We start from the raw sequence: 18,641 nt of genomic DNA, 5'->3' as shown, positions 1-18,641 counted from the left end.
GGCTGACTTTGCTGGAGGAAAGAACTTGGACAGAAATTTTGTAGCCAAGTCATTCCATGTGGCAATGGAGTTGGGTGGCAAGGAAATTAACAAACTTTTGGCTCTCTCCCTGAGTGAGAAAGGAAACAGTCTCAATCGGATGGCGTCATCACTAACCCCATTTACTTTGAAAGTCTGGCACAACTCTATGAAGTTTGATAGATGCAGATTGGGATCTTCAGAAGAGAGTCCACCAAACTGGACTGAAGACTGCACCATTTGGAGTAAGGCAGGCTTGATTTCAAAGTTGTTAGCCTCCACTGCCGGTGCCCTTGTGAGAGTAGGGAGAATATAATCTCTCAAGCTACGACCATTAGCTTGATCTTCAATGGCACCTCCATTATTACCGTTGTTGCCTCTATTATTAGCATTATTAGCATTTTCAGCCATGATCTCTGGTGTTTCAACAGTTGCTAAAACTCTTTCTTGCCTCTTGTTCTTTCTGTTTCTCCTACAAGTTTTCTCAATTTCAAGATCAACTGGTAATATGACTGCTTGTCCTTGACGGCTCATACACTTAGGAGTCCTGAAATAGATAAAGAAAATATTGCAAGAAACAGATTAGTAATTAGCAAGAAAAATAAACCAAAGTAGAAGTTAGTATAATTTTGTGTAATATTAATCTTTAAACAATTCCCCGGCAGCGGCGCCAAAAACTTGTTACGAAAATTATGAACAATACGCAAGTATACACAATCAAGTAGTAAACTCCCACAGGTGAGGTCGAACCACAGGGAATTGGATTAACTACCACTAAATTATACTTATGATTCTATCTGGTAAATCAATACTTTTTATGAATTCAATAAAATAATTCAAAAACTTAAAATAACAAAAGAATATTAATCAAGAAGAGAAAATAGGGAGAAGAATCCTGTTGTTAAGTTACCAATGTTAATGTATAATTGCTATCCTTCTCTTGAAGTGAATGACAGATTATAAATTAACCTAACTCTTTTCAGATCTTTTAGGTTCTAAATCTCATGCTCTCTAATTAATCTCTTAATTAAACTAACATGAAATCAGCATTAAACAATAATCTATTTGTCACAGAGGCTATGTAAATACTCTCGTTTCACATCAAAACCTAGACTATCCAATTTTAGCATTCCCAATTCTCACTTTTCAGATTTTGAATTGAGATCATAAAACATGTAAAAGGTGATGAATCTTGCACATGGAAATTAAACACAAATATGAATAGTGTCCACAATCAATATGTAGGAATGGCAATTATTCATTAATTAGGAAAAACTTAAACAACATTCATCATTCTCCCTAAATAGGAGTTTAGTTGAAAACATCCATAATCAAATCCATAATTAACATTGAAACAGAAAATAGCATAGAAAAATTAAAGAGAAGAGAAAGAACTAGTTGAAGCAATTGATCCGGGTCGCCACAAGCCGCTCTTCTAGCCTCCTTATTTGTTTCTAGGGCTCCAAATCTAAATGAACCCTAATTTTCACGAACTCCCTCTATTTAAACCAAGTCTCATCTTTAAAATTCGTGAAATTATGAAATTGTCCAAAAATCCCGTCACTGGGTCCCCGTCGCGACTGGCAATGCCCCCGTCGCGACGGGGTTAAGCATCGAATACTTGAAAAACTTTCTGCCAGTTCCCGTCGCGACTGGAACAGGCAGCGACACAATATTTGGTTTTTCTTCTCGATTCTTTCACCACGCGTCCTCAATTCTTGTACATACTTTCTCTAAACACCCAAGGACCTGAAACAAAAGAATCAAGCGTAAAATAGCCCTAAAACTAGAAACAAAGAGTGAAAACTAACTGAAAATATGACCCGAAACTTAGACTAATTTTAGCCTAACAATAACCTCCAAAAAAAAATAATAAATAAATAAAAACATTCTCAAGATAATTCATCTTTTTATGATTTGATTCATTGTATTAAGTAACCACTTGATGCTAGCTCAAGTGGCCATAAGAGAGTGCGTGTGTGTTGGAGGTTCTGGGTTCGAATCCCAAGTTATGGATTGTAATATATATACGCTTAGTTCAAAAAAAATAAAATTCATTGTATTAAGTACCCTTTATCTCATTTGCCTAATCTGACTCTAAATAAGGGATACAAGCTTATCTTTTCCTTAAATGGAAGAAAAAACATGTGAGAGATACCTTGTGGGAGCAGAGAAATGCCTTAAAATAAATAAAGTAGCAGTGCCCATTATTATAGTACTGCGACTTCTGTTCACAAAAGAAGAAACTAAAGCCTATTGGTCTATTACTGCTGCAGTATCTCCTTTGCAGGAGATCCCCACAAGACTTTCTAAACTAAGCCATTAAAACTTAAGACCCATATTTATTTTGAAACCCACTTTTTACACTCTCATCTTCTCTTCAAAAATCAAAATGAGCGTACTTGGCCAGAAAAGAAAATGCATGGACCAAGAAGAAGAAAACTGTGATGATGATCAAAGGGTGAGCATAAAAGTTGTAAGTCAGGTATTGTGATTATTTTATCTGTCTTTTTACATTTTCTTGCATTGTATATATGAAGTTTCTTTCTCAACTGAGATCTAGACTTTTTCTTGAGAATATATATAATACACTCAAAAAACAGATGATGGTTGCTCTCTAACTGCTGATTACACACTCTACAGATTCTAGTGTCAATTCTAAAACATCAAGCAAGATTGTCCTTGTCCCTTGTAAAAAGACATTCATTTTTATATATATATATATATATATATATATATATATATATAGCTTGCCAAAGGATAAAATAATTTGTGTTTGGGTAAAGTCATAAAACACCAAACTGTTTTGTCATAATCCACTCTATCACAACGCAACAGATAAATAGAAATCCTGCTAATCTTATTCATGCACCAGCTTGCTTCTTGCTTTGGGGTGTACAGCCAAAAGTTCTGACCATTTAAATACATTTCACCCATAAACTCTCTTGTTTAGTCGTAATGGCCCTTAGCTATCAAATCAAAGCTTTGTTCCTTTCCCACTTTCTTTAAAGCCAATTCCTCTATATTTTTTAGGCAAGCAAATTTGTTCCCAAAGTAGTAAGATGGCCTTTGTTTGTTAATAACGATTTATTTGCTTTTAACGACTAAATTTTTTTATTTATTTATCTTTTTTTAATATTACCTACAAGAAAATGAGCAAAACATTTGCCTTAGTTCATCAACTTTGAGTTTTTTTTTTGCTTGTTATATTAAAATGAATTTATTAATTTTGTGAGTAAAGGGTACAGCAAACAAGGAGACTTACTTCAAAATCAATAAGAAGTGTAGGTTGTTCAAGCTCTTACAAACATTTTGCAATCACCAAAATGTTGATTATAGAGACATGCAGTTTCTCTTCAATGGCAAGCGCATTTCTCCAAAACACACTCCTCACTCAGTAAGTTTTCCTTTTTTTTTAATTTTTTTTTTTTTTTATTAATTAGTTCTTTTTCCTATTCTTTTATTCCAATTGCATCTTTGTTTTAAACTATTTCTGATATAATTGTACGATGAAAACTGAAAAGTTAAAAACTTATGTTTGAAGTCTTTAAAGCTGAGATTGTCATTATCAAAAAGGTAACTTAAAAGAGGTATCAGTATAATTTTCTAAAAATAAGTATATTATATAATTTATGGATAATTACATGAGGTATTATTTTTTTAAAAAAAAAATTACAAATTTATATTTAAAGATTTTTTTAATATTTTTTTTTCTTCATAAAAACAATACGAAAACAACAAGAGAACTACAAAAATAACATTTAAATAGCATTAAAATAACTAGGACTGAACATCGGACGGGTTTACCGAGTTTCGAATTCGCGGGTTTCGAGTTCACGGGTTTCAGGTTCAAAAAAATGAAACCAAACCCGCACCCGAATAGAGCACGGGTTGGCGGGTTTCATTTGGCCGGGTTGACCGGGTTGGCTGGTTGACCCGGTCAACTCAGTGAACTCTTTAAAAAAATTAATTTTTAATTCAAATAATTATTTCTTTTATTTTTTTTTTGAAAATATTTCTTTTATTTTTTAAATAAAAAATTATATATAAAAATATATTTAATTTATATTATTTAACAGAAAATAAATTTATAAAAAAAAATTGAGAGCATGGGGTGAGCATAGCACTATGTGTGCCGTGTGTGTGTTAGGGCTCTGAAAGTGTTAGGTTCGTGTTATCTTTTACGGTTTTTATTTTTTAATTAATAATTTAATATATAAATATATATATAAACTGTTATAAAAAAAAAATAAAAATATATATAATATATTTAAATTGCGGGTTGGCGGGTTCAACCCGAAACCTGGTACCCGTAAAAACTCAACCAGCGAACCCACCCTGTTGCCCCTGAATTCGCCCAAAATACGTGGACCAGTCGAAAAGGGACACGTGGATCAGATAACTTGTAAATATTTGATAAGTCTTTGTACGCCACAAGGAAGCACCCTGGGCATGGGTCCCGGAGGAGGCACCCGGAGTACAAGGTACTCCCGGAAGCTCGCATAGCATGAAGCCTCTCCGGGATGTGTCAGGCCTCTCCTGAGTAATCAAGTCGCATTTAATGCCGCATGGGAGGAAGCGTGTTGGGACTGTAACACGCAATAAAGTCTGACGGCACAACCCCCAAACAGCAGCGCTACAGTAATAATCATTTAAGTCTAGCGACGGCTACTCTGCGAAGAGTCACGTCAATCACAAGCCAAAAAGGACATTCCTCATAAAAACCCTACAGCACCTAGGGATTTGACCATGCATCACCCATGGTATATTCATTGGGAATACCCAACTTTATGGATACTTACAGATACATTTGTAAGAACAATCCTAGGGATCACCCCACCAAAACACTATAAATACCCCCTCAAAGCTCATTTAATGGGGTCGAGAATCTTGGGTTGCATAAGAGCAAGAAGAGAAAATACTCACCAAGAACATTCTCTGTATTTATGAGAAGAACATTCTCTCAAGTGTGGAATGCAGATAAATACATCCATCAATAACAAAGACTCGTGGACTAAGGCTCGTTAACGCCCCTGACCACGTAAAAATCCTCATCTCGCTTTCTTACGACAACTATAATCATATTTTAATAGTTGCCAAAAATCTCGGTCAACATTTTGGTGCTTTCATTGAGAGCCGAGGAAAATTTGCTACATAACAAGCATTTGACTTCACAAGAATGGTGGAGACAAGAAGTACACGTCATCCTCGCCCTGCGGAGATGCTCGAGATCCAAATGAGGAAGATGTGGCCTCGAGAGCGGCGGGAGTCGAGGAAGAAGAAGAAGAAATAGTCCTCGACGAGAACTACGAGGAAAACCTCGACGAGTATGCCTACGACGGAGGAAGTTACTCAGAGATGGTGCTCCTCAGACAAAAAGCTATCGATCATGAAGCCGAGATCGAAGCTCAGAAAGCGCAAAACCAAAAAATGCGGGAAGTGATGCTAGCCATGCGAAAGCCATGGAGGCGGGCGGTATTCACGTGCACCCCGAGGCAATGGCCGCCGGGCTCGACGGAGAGCCGGCTACGTCTTCGCCTAATTCCCGTGACAGAAAACCTAGGGAGCCTAGCCTATAAGACACCTGTGAGGAAAATCAAACAAAAAACCCTACTTCTACCCACAGGCGAAAGAAAAGGTGCGGGATCCGCGAAAGGTCCGCTCATTTCCCTAAGGGAAAGGTCCGCGAGAGGGCAAGCCCCAAAGAGGGTCTTGGCCCTCACGATCGAGTGGACGGAAAGCGTTTCTGTGCACCGGGGAACTGTGGGGTAGAGGAAGAAGAGGACAGAGATGTCCTCCCATTGATCCGAGAAATCAAATCAAAGGGAATCAAGGTGACCTCGGGATCACCTTGACCAAAAAAGATACGAGCTCGTGGTTTCTCGGGTACGTTAAACGAAGGGATCATGGCGGAACTCGCAATACTTCGAAAAGACATTGCTCGAGTCTCCCGGGAGCGGAGGGAGACGACTCAGGACTCGGACGGCGAGGATCGGGAGCCATGTGCCAAGCATATCCCGGAGGCGGAGCTCCCTAAAAATTTCAAGATGCCCGAAATGGCGGCATATACCGGGAACTCCGTCCGGTGACCACATGTCACGGTTCAAGCCGTGTCATGACGATCATGCGGGTTAGCAATGACGCCAAATGCTCGTGCTTCCCCCCTCACCGAGTGGATCGGGGAGGAATGGTTCAAAAAAATTTGGAACCGGGATCCGTGGGTTGTTGGAACAAACTCCAAACCAACTTCGGAGGCAGTTTGTCGCGCGAGAAAAGGTTAACTTGGAGGTTAGTGCCTTGACCAACATCAAGCAACTGCCCACCGAGACCTTGAAGAATTACATCAAGAGGTTCCGAGAGGAAGCCTCGAAGACCAAAAAGGTTGATGACGGACAACGGCTTGCACTTCCAAGCAGGGATCCGCGGGACTCCCTTCCGGAATGAGTTGCGACGAAGGCGCCGCTAACCTCCGGGACTTCCGAAAAGGGTCCAAAAGTATATTAACCTCGAAGAAGCCCGAGATCGTGGCTTACGGAGGCTATTATCCCACCGGGATAGCGGGGTACATGCCGTGAGTGTCGCCCTCGGAGTGCCCAGGCCGACTCGCGACAAGTGAGTGGCATACGGGTTCGGGTGAGGCCAGAAGCTGCTTTGGCACCAGCATCTTCCCATTACGGCAACCCGTCCGGAGTGAATGGACGAGCCCCTTCACAGGCTGCCCCGACTGCTAGCTTAACAGGCCCTACCCAGGGGTCGAGGAGCAAAAGGTCCTCCAAGGGTAGCACCCGAACGGGAGAGAAGCGCCAGAAGAAGGGGTACACACCCCAATATACTCAGTACACAGAGCTCACGGACTCCCCGAACGTGTGTACTTTGCCACTAGGCAAAATACGCACTACGGAGACCACGGCCATTGTACAAAGACGGCTCCGGAGAGATCCGAGTAAAAGATGCGAGTATCACAATGACATTGGTCATAGCACCAATGAGTGTAAGAATCTCAAACGACGAGATTGAAAATCTAATCCGCTTGGGCCACCTCTACGAGTGGATCAAAAATAGGTTGCCCCACCTTAATCCAGGGCAGGTGGCCGGGGGTATGCCTCCGGGAACACCAGGGGGTACAGCAGGAGTATTGCCTCCAGCTGCTCCCGCAGGTGACACCCAGCATATTCCCGGGCTACCGCCCCGGCCTAATGGGCGGGTAGCCATGATCTCCGGAGGTCCCCATATCGGAGGAAACACTCGCAAGGAGCGAAAACGATATGCCGAGGCCGCGAAACATAATGAGGTGTGGGAGGTTACTCAACTCCCAGCTCAAAGGCCTCGGCTAATGGACCAACCCATAACGTTCACGGAAGAAGACGCCAAGACGGTGCGTTTTCCTCACCACGACCGGCCCGTGCCGTAGAGACCCCCATCGCAAATAAAGTGGTGGCTAGGGTCTTGATTGACAATGGGAGTTCCGTGAACACCTTTCTTCAAAGAAGCCTTCAGCTGCGATAGGGTTGACCGACCGGGACCTCTCGCCTAGTGGGTCACGGCTCACGGGGTTTAACGGGACGACGCTAATCCCGATGGGAAAAGTAAGGCTCCCGGTTACCCTGTGCCCGGATACCCCCAGAGCACATTTAAATATTGCACCTTCGTGGTGGTAGACTGTCCAACAGCCTACAACGCGATCCTTGGTCGGCCGGCCCTAGTGGACTTTGGTGCCATTACTTCAATCCGACACTTGTGCCTAAAATTCCCTACCCGGGCAGCGGAGTCGGCTGAGGGGAAATCAAAGGAGAGGCCGGTGTTGTTACAATGTTGCCACCCACCTACCTGTACTCATGGTTCGGGAGTCTCCCGAGATAGAGAAGGCTGAAGAGGATGAGCTGGATCCTCGTATAGGATCCGAAAGGGTCGTAGAACCAATGGAGGACGTCGAAGAAATACCAGTGTGCGACGACGACTCCACCAAAGTACTCCGGATAGGGAAGAGCCTGGATCCGGAGGAAAAAGACAAAATAATAAAAACACTGAAGGGCGCCATCGACATCTTTGCATGGCGCCAAGAAGACATGACCGACATAAGCCCTCGTGTCATCACCCATGTACTCAATGTCAACCCGGACATGCCCCCTGTACAGCAAAAGAGACGCCCGCTCGACTCGGTGAAAGCCGAGGAGCCTTAGAGAAGAGGTGGACAAACTTCGTCCGATGGCATGATTCGCGACGTGTACTATCCGGAATGGTTGGCCAATCCGGTCCACCGAATGCCCCAATAGAACGGGACTTGGCGAGTTTGTATAGATTTCACGAGATCTAAACAAAGCACCGCCCAAAGGACTGCTTCCCGCTACCCGGGATCGACCGGATGGTAGACGCCACGTCCGGATTTAAGCTGCATCTTTCATGGATGCCTATCTTGGGTACAACCAAATAAAAATGCATACGGCAGACCAAGAGTGCACTAGCTTCGGGGACCGATAAGGGGGTATCTGCTACCTAGTCATGCCTTTCGGATGAAAACGCCGGAGCAACCTATCAAAGAATGGTTAACCGGATGTTTAAAAGCCTCCTGGGGACGAAACATGGAAGTTTATGTGGACGACATGCTCGTCAAATCCAAAGCATGCAACAGCCACGCAAGCGACTTAGAAGAATGTTTTGAAGTCGTCCAGAGATACGGTATGAAGCTCAACCGAAAAGTGCACCTTGTAAGGGTCAAGTCGGGAAAATTCCCGGGCTTCATAGTCGACCAAAGGGGGATCGAAGCAAACCCGAAAAAAATCCAAGCTCTCCTAGACATGCCATCCCCCAAGAAGCATAAAGACGTGCAGAGCTTGACCGGGAAAGTAGCCGCACTGAGCCGCTTTATCTCACGATCCACGGACAAGTGCATACCCTTCTTCAACGTACTGAAGAAATGCCAAAAGTTCGAATGGTCGGATGAATGCGTGGAGGCATTCAAGAGGTTAAAAGACCACATGGCCAAACCTCCTATCCTATCGAAACCCGTCCTTGGAGAAGACTTGTTCCTTTCGTGGCGTCTCGAGAGCACGCGCGGTGCCCCACAGTCCGGATCCGGGAGGAAGAAAAATTCGGCACCCGTGTACTATGTCGGTAAAGCGCATGATAGGGGCGAGACAAGGTACCCGTCCGAAAAATTAGTATTACGCCTCCCGATGGCATCAAGGAAGCCGAGGCCTTACTTCCAAGCCCATCAGGATCAAAATCTTAACCAATCATCCGCTCAGCAAGTTCTCAAGCCTCGAAGCATCCGGAAGACTCCTCAAGTGGGCAATGGAGCTAACTCAATTCGACTTACACTACGTACCCTGCATTTCCATAAAAGGCCAAGCCTTGGCGAGACTTCATTACCGAATGCAATGAAGCCGAGGCAACGAATACACTGCAAGCACCACCAATCCCCACCTGGAGGGTGTTTGTAGACGGAGCTTCTAATGAGAACGGTTCGGGAGCCGGAGTGGCTATGATATCACCAACTGGAATGCGGCTCCAGGAAGCACTCCGATTTAACTTCACAGCTTCAAATAATGAAGCCGAATACGAAGCCCTGATAGCATGGCTGAAATTGGCAAAAGATGTAGGAGCCAAAAGGGTGGAAGTCTACAGTGACTCCTCACGGTCGTAAACCGGTGTATCCGAATACCAAACTCGCGGCGAGCGGATGGCCGCGTACGTAACAATAGTCCGAGAACTGCTCCACGAGTTCACGGACTATAAAATAGAAAGAATCCCCCGAGAAAAGAACGCTCACGCGGACTACCTGGCTAAGTTAGCCTCGGACAGCGAAATCGAAGAGCTGGGGGTAGTACCAGTGGAACGCTTGGCAGAGCCAAGCATCAAAATAAAAGAGACCACACTAACGGTTGGGCAAGAACCCAGCTGGATGGTCCCCATCATAAAATACATAACCACGGAGTGAGTTGCCCCAAGAGAGGGCACCTTGTCTCGAAAGATTCGATCGTCAGCTCATCGTTATGTAATGATGGACCAAATTCTCTACCGGAGAGGACTCAGCATGCCTTACTTAAGGTGTGTATCGGACCCTGAAGCTAGACAAATCATGCTAGAGGTCCATGAAGGATTCTGTGGAGATCATACGGGAGGACCCAGCCTCTCAAAGAAAATATTGAGGCAAGGGTACTTCTGGCCAACAATGAAAAAAGATTGTATAGACTATGTCCAAAAGTGTGACTCGTGCCAAAGGTACGCGAACATACCGAGAGCTCCTCCAAACGAGATCACCACGATGACCAGCCCCCGGCCCTTCGCGGTCCTGGGAATAGATCTCATCGGGTCTCTACCTACGGGGAAAGGAGGGGTAAAGTATGCAATAGTAGCGTAGACTACTTCACCAAATGGACGGTGAGCCGATGAAGACAATAACTGCTAAGAAGGCATTGGACTTTGTTATCAAAAACATAGTGTGTCGATACGACTTGCCTCACAAAATAGTCTCGGACAATGGAAAGCAATTTGATTGCGAGGAATTCTGGAAACACGCAACCAACACGGAGTAGTGAAAAGCTTCTCCGCGGTAGCCGACCTCGAACAAACGGCCGGGCGGAAGCGGTCAATAAAATCCTAAAGGTCACCTTGAAAAAAGAAGCCGCCTGGCACTCGTAAAAATAATCGGCCCTCAGAAGAATTGCCAAGGGTATTATGGGCCTCTTGGGACGACCCCCGGAACCACAACCGCCACTCGCCCTTCTCAATGGCCTACGGTTGTGAAGCAATGGTCCGGTAGAAACATTATTCCCATCCCACGGGGAGGACGACTTACGATCCCTTGCCACTTAATCGAGCATCTTTGCTCCAAGAAGCTTTGGATCAAGTCGAGGAACTCGGGATGAGTCTCAAATACGGATGGCTGCTTATCAAAAGAAGGTGACCAAGTATTTTAACTCCAAGGTTAAAAATGTGAATTCGCTATTGGGGATATGGTCCAAGAAGGGTTTTCCGCCACCCAAGAACCCGGGTGGGGGTACTTGGACCAGAATTGGGAAGGACCATATGAGATCGAGGACGAGATCGGTTCACCGCACTTACAAACTAAAAAGAATGGACGGAACCACCGTCCCAAGAGCCTGAAATGCCGATCACCTCGGAAAAATATTACCGATAGCGAAATAAAACTTAGACTTTGTTCAAAGGGTTTGTACCAATCCAAATGTATACCTCCTCTATATTAAATAAAAGGTGCCTTAAAAACGAAGTTTCTATGCCACTGAGACTAGGGTATACCGCACGGACAAACGGAAAAACAAACTAAGTAAAATATCCCGACCCAAAGGGCGGAGTCGAAAGTATGCACAAAAATAAAAAGCATAAGCATAAAAATCCTAATCAAAGACGAGGTTAAAAAACATAAGTGTGACAAAAGAAAGATCGCATAAAAAATATCCTAGCCCAAAGGGCGGGTCATATACATATAAATGGCCCGGGGACGAGCCTTAAAAATATAATTGTCTCCTTCAAATAAAAGCTACATACCTATATATATATTGTTCTAAGGCGGCGGCAAATATGTACAAAAAAAAAGAGTTATAAAAGAAACGGGTGGAATCTTGGTCGGTTGTACGGCGGCTCGGTCGGCCGCGGAGGAAGGCGAGGTCCAATACGTGCCTCTAGCACGGCATCAAGCTTTTTTCTTCTTTTCCCGAAATTTGGCAATCATTTCCTCGGGTTTGGGATAAAAAGTAAGCTTGATATTTTGATCATAGGTGGACCAAGCCATGTAGACCCCATCGTCAAAGCGCTTCGGACACGGCGCGGGGAAACGGGAGAGAGGAGCTCGGCCCTTTTGGCCTTCTTGATGGATTGTTCTTTGAAATCCCTAAGCTCCTTCGGCCCGCTTACTAGAGCGGCCTTGGACTCTATGTTCGCCTGGTGAGTTTCCTCTAAAGATCTCACCTTGGCGACCATTTCATCCAAAGCCTCCACAGCCTCCGGAGGTCTCGCTCAGCCTTGTCGGCCCTCGGTTTGAGCCATAGTTCCTCCCCGGTGTTGGGCCTCCATCCCCGTCCCTCCGCCGGGCCTCGTCCGGATCCCGCAGCCTCCGCCCCGAGCCTCCCTCCGTTTGGCCTCCTCTTCCTTGGCCTTGGCGCCGCCTCTCGGCGCTCGGCGGCCCTCTGGTAGATCTCGCCTCTCGGTGTGAGGTCTGAAGGACCTTCGACATCGTTCATGTCCCCAAAGTCGGACAGAACGAAGCCATGATTTATGATGTTCTTGGAGAGGCGGCCAGCCTCAGCAGCAAGCTGAACCATAATGCAAGGATAAGAAGGAGAAGTTTCTCAAAGAAAAAATAAAATATAAGCAAAAATTGCGAAGTACTTACCACCGTGAGAGAATGAGGCGAGTCCCGGACCCTGGAAGATGGAGTTCGAGGAAGCGCAAGTGGCGAACCGCTTAGGCGCGCATCGGGGGTGAGGGCCGAGAGCGAACTCGCCGGTCATCTCCGCGCAAAGGAGCCAAGGTGGGCCTAGGAAGCGACGGAACCGGTCCGATAAAGTGGTCCGGATTAAGGTCCCACGGATCACAGTAATCGGGTGGTTGATGCTCGCCTCTCCGCCCCGCAATCCTCCTAAGGGCTTCCACTTCGGCGTACCCCCGGGAGTACTCATCCATAGCATAGTTATGCTTGGGCTGTTCGAAGCTCACCGCTCACCTCGTCCCCCGGAATCGGGGTAAGCACGATGTTGGGAGGAGCAGGATTTTCCTCCATGGGGGAGACCCCGCCGTCCAGACCATGAGCGGGAGTGTCGGCTCTCCGAGGCTTCTTCGGCTCATCGTGGGCAATCATCTTGCCCTTGTGCTTACGAATCAGAGCCACCTCAGACTCCTCTTCGCCCTCCTCAGCTTCCTCCGGAAGGGCTCGAGGCTCTCCCGCACCCTCAGCGGCTTCCTCCGAGAAGTCCCATCCCTTCCCTTGGCCTTCTCCCGGAAGCACCTCCTCGTCATCCACTAAGTCAATAGTGTCGGGGGGAGCGCTGGAAGAAACCTTCAAGGAAGGGGCCGTGGGAGAAGAGGTAAAGGCCGAGGGAGCCACGGGAGTATGAACTCCGGCAAGCTGTTCCAGAATGGCGTCCATGGAGATACCTGTTTCACAAAATAAGCAAGTGTTAGAAGTCCGTGAGGAACCACTTATACAAGATACAACAAATAAGCTACTCCTACCCGAACTTCCTAATTCGGCCCTAGCAAAGTCTCGAACTTTAATGCTGGCAGCGTCATCTCCGAGATAACTGTCCGAGGGCCGAACCGGTGGACGTTATGTGCGAAGGACCTGCGGAATAGGTTCGGAGGGCAGAGCCCATCCGGGACCGACCTAGGTAATCTCCTAAGTTCGAAAAATAAAATTCCTTCGGACGATCCCCCAGGGTCGATGGCATCCTAAATCTACGAAGACGCTCGTCGAACCCTACGAACTACGGCGGTGTATTCATCAACGGAAGGAACATAACGAATTATCAAGGGAGACTTACCGCCGGCACCGGAGGTGCTAGCACCAGGAGCCCCCGAGTTTGGTTCGGGGACCGAAGGCTGTGGCCGAGAAGTTTGCTTCTCGGAAGAATCTTCAATACGAAGGGGCCTCACCGGCGGGACGATCCCAATCTCTTCTTGAAGAATCTTGTCAAAAAATTTAGCCTCGGACTTCCCGCAATGGCTTGACTCCTCCGCACCACGGGGACTCCCCACGCGAAGTCCTCTCCCGAGGCACAGGGCACGAGAGTATGCTTTCTCACGGGGCCTTCCGGTAGAGATAATCTTGGTATTTTTTCTCTGCCGTGGCAATGAGCTCATCCCGGAAGGCCTTCTCCGCAACCGGCGCCCTCACGTTGGGACAAATGACCCGCGAAAGGTTGGAGTCCTCTACGGATTGGTGAGGAAGGATAAGTTTGGCCTTCCTACAATTCTCCGTGGTGACTAAGCCCCCAACATCGAGATCGACGCGGTCGTAGGAGGCAAAGGCTTGGGCCCTTCGGAGGAAAGTCTGAGTAGGGGGCGTCCGCCGGGTAAGGTGGGATCCGCACCCACTCCATGAGAAGCTCGGGTGGTCCACGGCCACGAACCGGAGGAGAAGAAAAGCGATGGCGGTACTCCTTAACGTGAGTACGCACAGTATTATACGGAACCACCCCCTCGTTAGCGGGATGGATCGGAACCCATAAAAACCGTCCTTAAGTTTGTCCCCTTTCTTGGGGACGGATACAAGTTCATAAAAATATAAAATTTCCGCCGTGGAGATCCCCATCCGCGGGCGGTATAAAAAATAAATAAGCCTGAAAGCAGGCGGTAAGCTTGAGGAATAAGTTGGTATGGCGCAAGGCCGACAAATACAAGGAAATTAACAAAATAATCTTGAAGCGGGAGCATGGCACCGGCCATTAAGTGAGTCTGACTCCAAGCCCCGAAGCCGTCATAGTTGTGATTAGGCGTCTCCGAGTCGCGAGGAGGCCGGTGATAGGTCCCTGAAGTGGAGGGTTTGATCCCAACAACTTCTATAATGTTCTCCAGCTGGTGAGGACAAGTTAGGGTGGATCGAAGCTCAGCCGCTTCCCACCCGGTCGCTCGGGATTTGTACCCCTCCTGGGCAACAGGTCCCAGGGAAACCTCCTCCAACGTGGCCATGCTTTTCCCACTCTTCTTCGAAGATTTCGAACCAGAAGCAGACATTTTGTGTTCTGTGAAAAACAAAAAGGGAAAAAGAAAATTCCAGCAGTTAGGTCCCATACCAAACAGCAGCGCTACAGTAATGATCATTTAAGTCTAGCGACGGCTACTCTGCGAAGAGTCACGTCAATCACAAGGCAAAAAGGACATTCCTCATAAAAACCCTACAGCGCCTAGGGATTTGACCATGCATCACCCATGGTATATTCATTGGGAATACCCAACTTTATGGATACTTACAGATACATTTGTAAGAACAATCCTAGGGATCACCCCACCAAAACACTATAAATACCCCCTCAAAGCTCATTTAATGGGGTCGAGAATCTTGGGTTGCATAAGAGCAAGAAGAGAAAATACTCACCAAGAACATTCTCTGTATTTATGAGAAGAACATTCTCTCAAGTGTGGAATCTGTATTAAATACATCCATCAATAACAAAGACTCGTGGACTAAGGCTCATTAACGCCCCAACCACGTAAAAATCCTCATCTCGCTTTCTTACAGCTCACAACTATAATCATATTTTAATAGTTGCCGAAAATCTCGGTCAACACACCCGAAGGGTACTAGGTTGAATCCAACCTGCCTGAACATTTATTTTTAAAAAAAAATTTGCAGGTTCACCGGTTCAGGTTCGGGCGGGTTGCTCGGGTACGGGTCGAACCCGCTCAAAATATTCAGTCCTAAAAATAACAATAAAATTACATACATATAACAAAAATTCAACAACAAATTAACAAGAGTACAATATAAAAAGACCGTATTTACGGTAAATAAAATTAAAAAAATCGTAAAAATATTTAAAATTTCGTGAAACTGTATTTTTGTAATTTTTTTGTTGTTTTTGTGTATTTGTGAAAAAAACCGTATTCCGTGAAAATGTTTTGCTAAGTTAAAAGAGGTATGCAGTGTAATTTACTCAAAAATAACTATATTAAATAATTTATTATAGGAGTTTTTATAAAAATATTAAATTTTGAGTAAAAGTTTACAATTTTACTGTCATATGGATTTTTTTTTTACAAAGATACTATCTTTTTATAAAACAACTGTGAAATAATAAAATTGAACAATTAAAATGACAGTAGAACAACTAAAAAATAACCGTAGAACAACCGTGAAAACTTACCACAGTACACAGTATAAAACTTACACAGTATTTTTGAAAAAAATTCTGCCCCACAGTAAAAAAAAATAAAAAAGTTGAAAATTTAAGTATGTGGTGTAAAAACAAAATTTATAAGATGTTACAAGTAAGTAATTTAAAATGGGAATTTTGATTTTATATACTTAAAAAATTAAAAAAATTTATTATTAAACCAAAACTTTAAACCCTAAAAAAACTATGACATTTTTTTTCAAAACCCCAAAAATACCCCCTCACAATTCACCCATTCTCTCTCTGCATCATCTCTCTCTCTCTCTCTCTCTCTCTCTCTCTCTCTCTCTCTCTCTCTCTCTCTCTCTCTCTCTCTCTCTCTCTCTCATCCCAACCGCCCACCCTCACCACCACCTCCGACCTCCATCCTCCGACCTCCGACCCTCACCACCACCTCCGACCACCAGCACCAACACCCCGACCCAGCCCCACTCTCTCGGACCACCCAATAGTCACACCCCCTCAACCCACTCTCTCTTCCTCTCTCTGAAATCGCAGAAAAAAAAATAAAAAATAAAAAATTCCCCCAGGTCCGATGGGGTCCGACCAATCGGACCCATCAGACGCAATGGTCCGACCATCGGACCTATATATATATATATATTTTTTTTTTTTGCGTTTTCAGAGAGAGGAAGAGAGACCCAGGTCCGATGGTCGGACTATGGGTCTGATTGGTCGGACCCCATGGTCCGACCATCGGACCTGGGGGAATTTTTTTATTCTTTTTTTTTCTGCGATTTCAGAGAAGAGGAAGAGAGAGTGGGCTGAGGGGGTGCGACTTTTGGGTGGTCCAAGAGAGTGGGGCTGGGTCGAGAGTGTTGGTGCGGGTGGTCAGAGGTGGAGGTGAGGGTCAGAGGTCGGAGGATGGAGGTCGGAGGTGGTGGTGAGGGTGGGCGGTTGGGATGCGAGATAGAGAGAGATAGAGATGATGCAGAGAGAGAATGGGTGAATTGTGAGGGGGGTATTTTTGGGGTTTTGAAAAAAAAGTCATAGTTTTTTTAGGGTTTAGGTTTTTGTTTTAATAATAAATTTTTTTAATCTTTTAAGTATATAAAATCAAATTTCCCTTTAAAATTTATAACATATATATATATATTGATGAATTTTATAGCATCTATGTGTTCTTGATAGAAAATTTCCAAAATGTTGTTTTTATAAAACCGAAAGAGTTTTTTTGCAAGGAATTTTATTTATATATGGATTTACAATAATTTATAATTAAAATAGTAAAAAAAATATTTTTACAAATAAATATCATAAAATATTGGCGGTTAAATCACTTGAACTTTACGTTTTGTCATACTCAACCACAAAAACCAGTGCCACTGTGGACTGTCCACATGTACACTTGTATACGTGGCAAGTTTTTAGTGGTCCATGTAATATTATTTTTACAAAATAATTATAAATATTTTAAAAAAATTTAAAAAATTAGAAAAAAAATTAAAAATATTTTTTTTTTACTTTTTTTTTCTTTTTCTTTTTTCGTTTTTTTTTTTAAAAAATAATTAAAAAATTATAAAAAAGAATTTAAAAATTATAAAAATAGATAAATTATAAAAAATAATTTTTTTATTTTTTTATTTTCTTTTTTTCTTATTTTTTTTTTCTTTCTTAATGGAATTTTAATAGAATCATTCAACTTATTGAACTATTTTTCTTAATTAAGTCGTCAAAATTGTGCAACTAATTGATATGGTAATAGATCTGATTTAATAAAGTGTTGATGCACGGATTTTCACTATGTAGCTGAAGATGAAAGATGATGACCAAATTGATGCAATGATGCATACTGATGGCGGTGGCAGTGGTTGTGACCGTGGTGGTAACAATGCATTTTGACTCTATATAAATTAATCTCACTCTATTTGGATTTGACTGCATATGAATCTTCACTATCTCAGAATTGTTACTCTCCCTTTGACTTCTTATTAGCTGTAGTTTTTTGGTTTCATATGATAGCCGTCAAAGTGCTAGTAGTAGTGCTCATGACCAAACTTCAATGTTTCTACAATTTAGATAATTTACAATGCAAAAATATTTCCTTTAGCAAATCAACATGTTTACTTTCTTCTTTTATGTTAAAAATAGGGTTGAATTTCTTAAAAGAAAAAAAATAATAATAATGAAGAATTAAGTTTCTGCATTGCTTTGTGGTGAATTCAAGTATTAAATTTGCTCGATCTTGGCAAAATGAAAGAAATATAAAATTAGATTTATTTCCCTTTTGACATAATTAATCTTACATATTGTCGTGAAAATTATAATGTACAGGAGTACATAGTCACAAACTTAAATCATTGTGGATAAACTTAAATTTTGTACCTGGAATAATAGTTCTCTTGATAAAATTTTAGGTTGTATTAAGAACTTGTTATCGTTCAGTCCTAACTTACCTATTAGTCATGTTAGTAGAGATGTAAATACTGTGGCTCGTAAGGTTGCTAAGTTAGGTTTAAGATAGATAATAAGTTAGTTTGGAATAATTCTCTACCTTTTATGTAACTTGCTTTTGCTTTGTATTTATTGCTTATCTATTGAAACATAAGTTTTATTCGAAAAAAAAAAAAAAAAGAGTACATAATCACAAATGAATCATCTTCACAAGGATGGCATGTAAAATTTAGTGTAAAAAGTAATTATTAAATAATTTAGAATCTATATGCTTATATTTCGAGCAGTAATATAGCCACGACACGAATATAAGAATTGGACAATAACCTGCTCGTAGTTATAAAAATATGGAAGGTTGGCTAACTCGCCTCGGAGAAT

The 18,641-nt window shown here is 43.3% G+C and overlaps 1 protein-coding gene across 2 annotated transcripts; it reads left to right on the top strand.

Moving 5' to 3' along the window:
• Positions 1 to 2,095: 2,095 nt before the first annotated feature.
• LOC115706133 (small ubiquitin-related modifier 2) lies at positions 2,096 to 18,015 on the top strand. 2 transcript variants are annotated; one of them, XM_061103586.1, is made up of 3 exons: positions 2,096 to 2,494; positions 3,260 to 3,415; positions 17,619 to 18,015. In XM_061103586.1, the coding sequence occupies exons 1-3, from the start codon at positions 2,411 to 2,413 to the stop codon at positions 17,709 to 17,711; spliced, it is 333 nt and encodes a 110-aa protein (XP_060959569.1). In that variant the 5' UTR covers positions 2,096 to 2,410; the 3' UTR covers positions 17,712 to 18,015. The 2 variants fall into 2 exon arrangements, with proteins under 2 accessions (XP_060959569.1, XP_030489531.1); XM_030633671.2 differs by having other exon boundaries at positions 2,106 to 2,503.
• Positions 18,016 to 18,641: the final 626 nt, after the last annotated feature.

This window comes from Cannabis sativa, chromosome 9 (assembly GCF_029168945.1).
Source record: "Cannabis sativa cultivar Pink pepper isolate KNU-18-1 chromosome 9, ASM2916894v1, whole genome shotgun sequence".
In the NCBI taxonomy this organism is placed as follows: Eukaryota; Viridiplantae; Streptophyta; class Magnoliopsida; order Rosales; family Cannabaceae; genus Cannabis; species Cannabis sativa.
This window is presented reverse-complemented; position numbering and strand designations above follow the sequence as displayed.

Bases quoted from the DNA above. Each gene is read 5' to 3' on its own strand.
- LOC115706133 (XM_030633671.2), top strand. From the start codon at position 2,411: ATGAGCGTACTTGGCCAGAAAAGAAAATGCATGGACCAAGAAGAAGAA. The intron at 2,504-3,259 runs GTATTGTGATTA...TTGTGAGTAAAG, and splicing joins GCATAAAAGTTGTAAGTCAG to GGTACAGCAAACAAGGAGAC. The intron at 3,416-17,618 runs GTAAGTTTTCCT...TTCACTATGTAG, and splicing joins CAAAACACACTCCTCACTCA to CTGAAGATGAAAGATGATGA.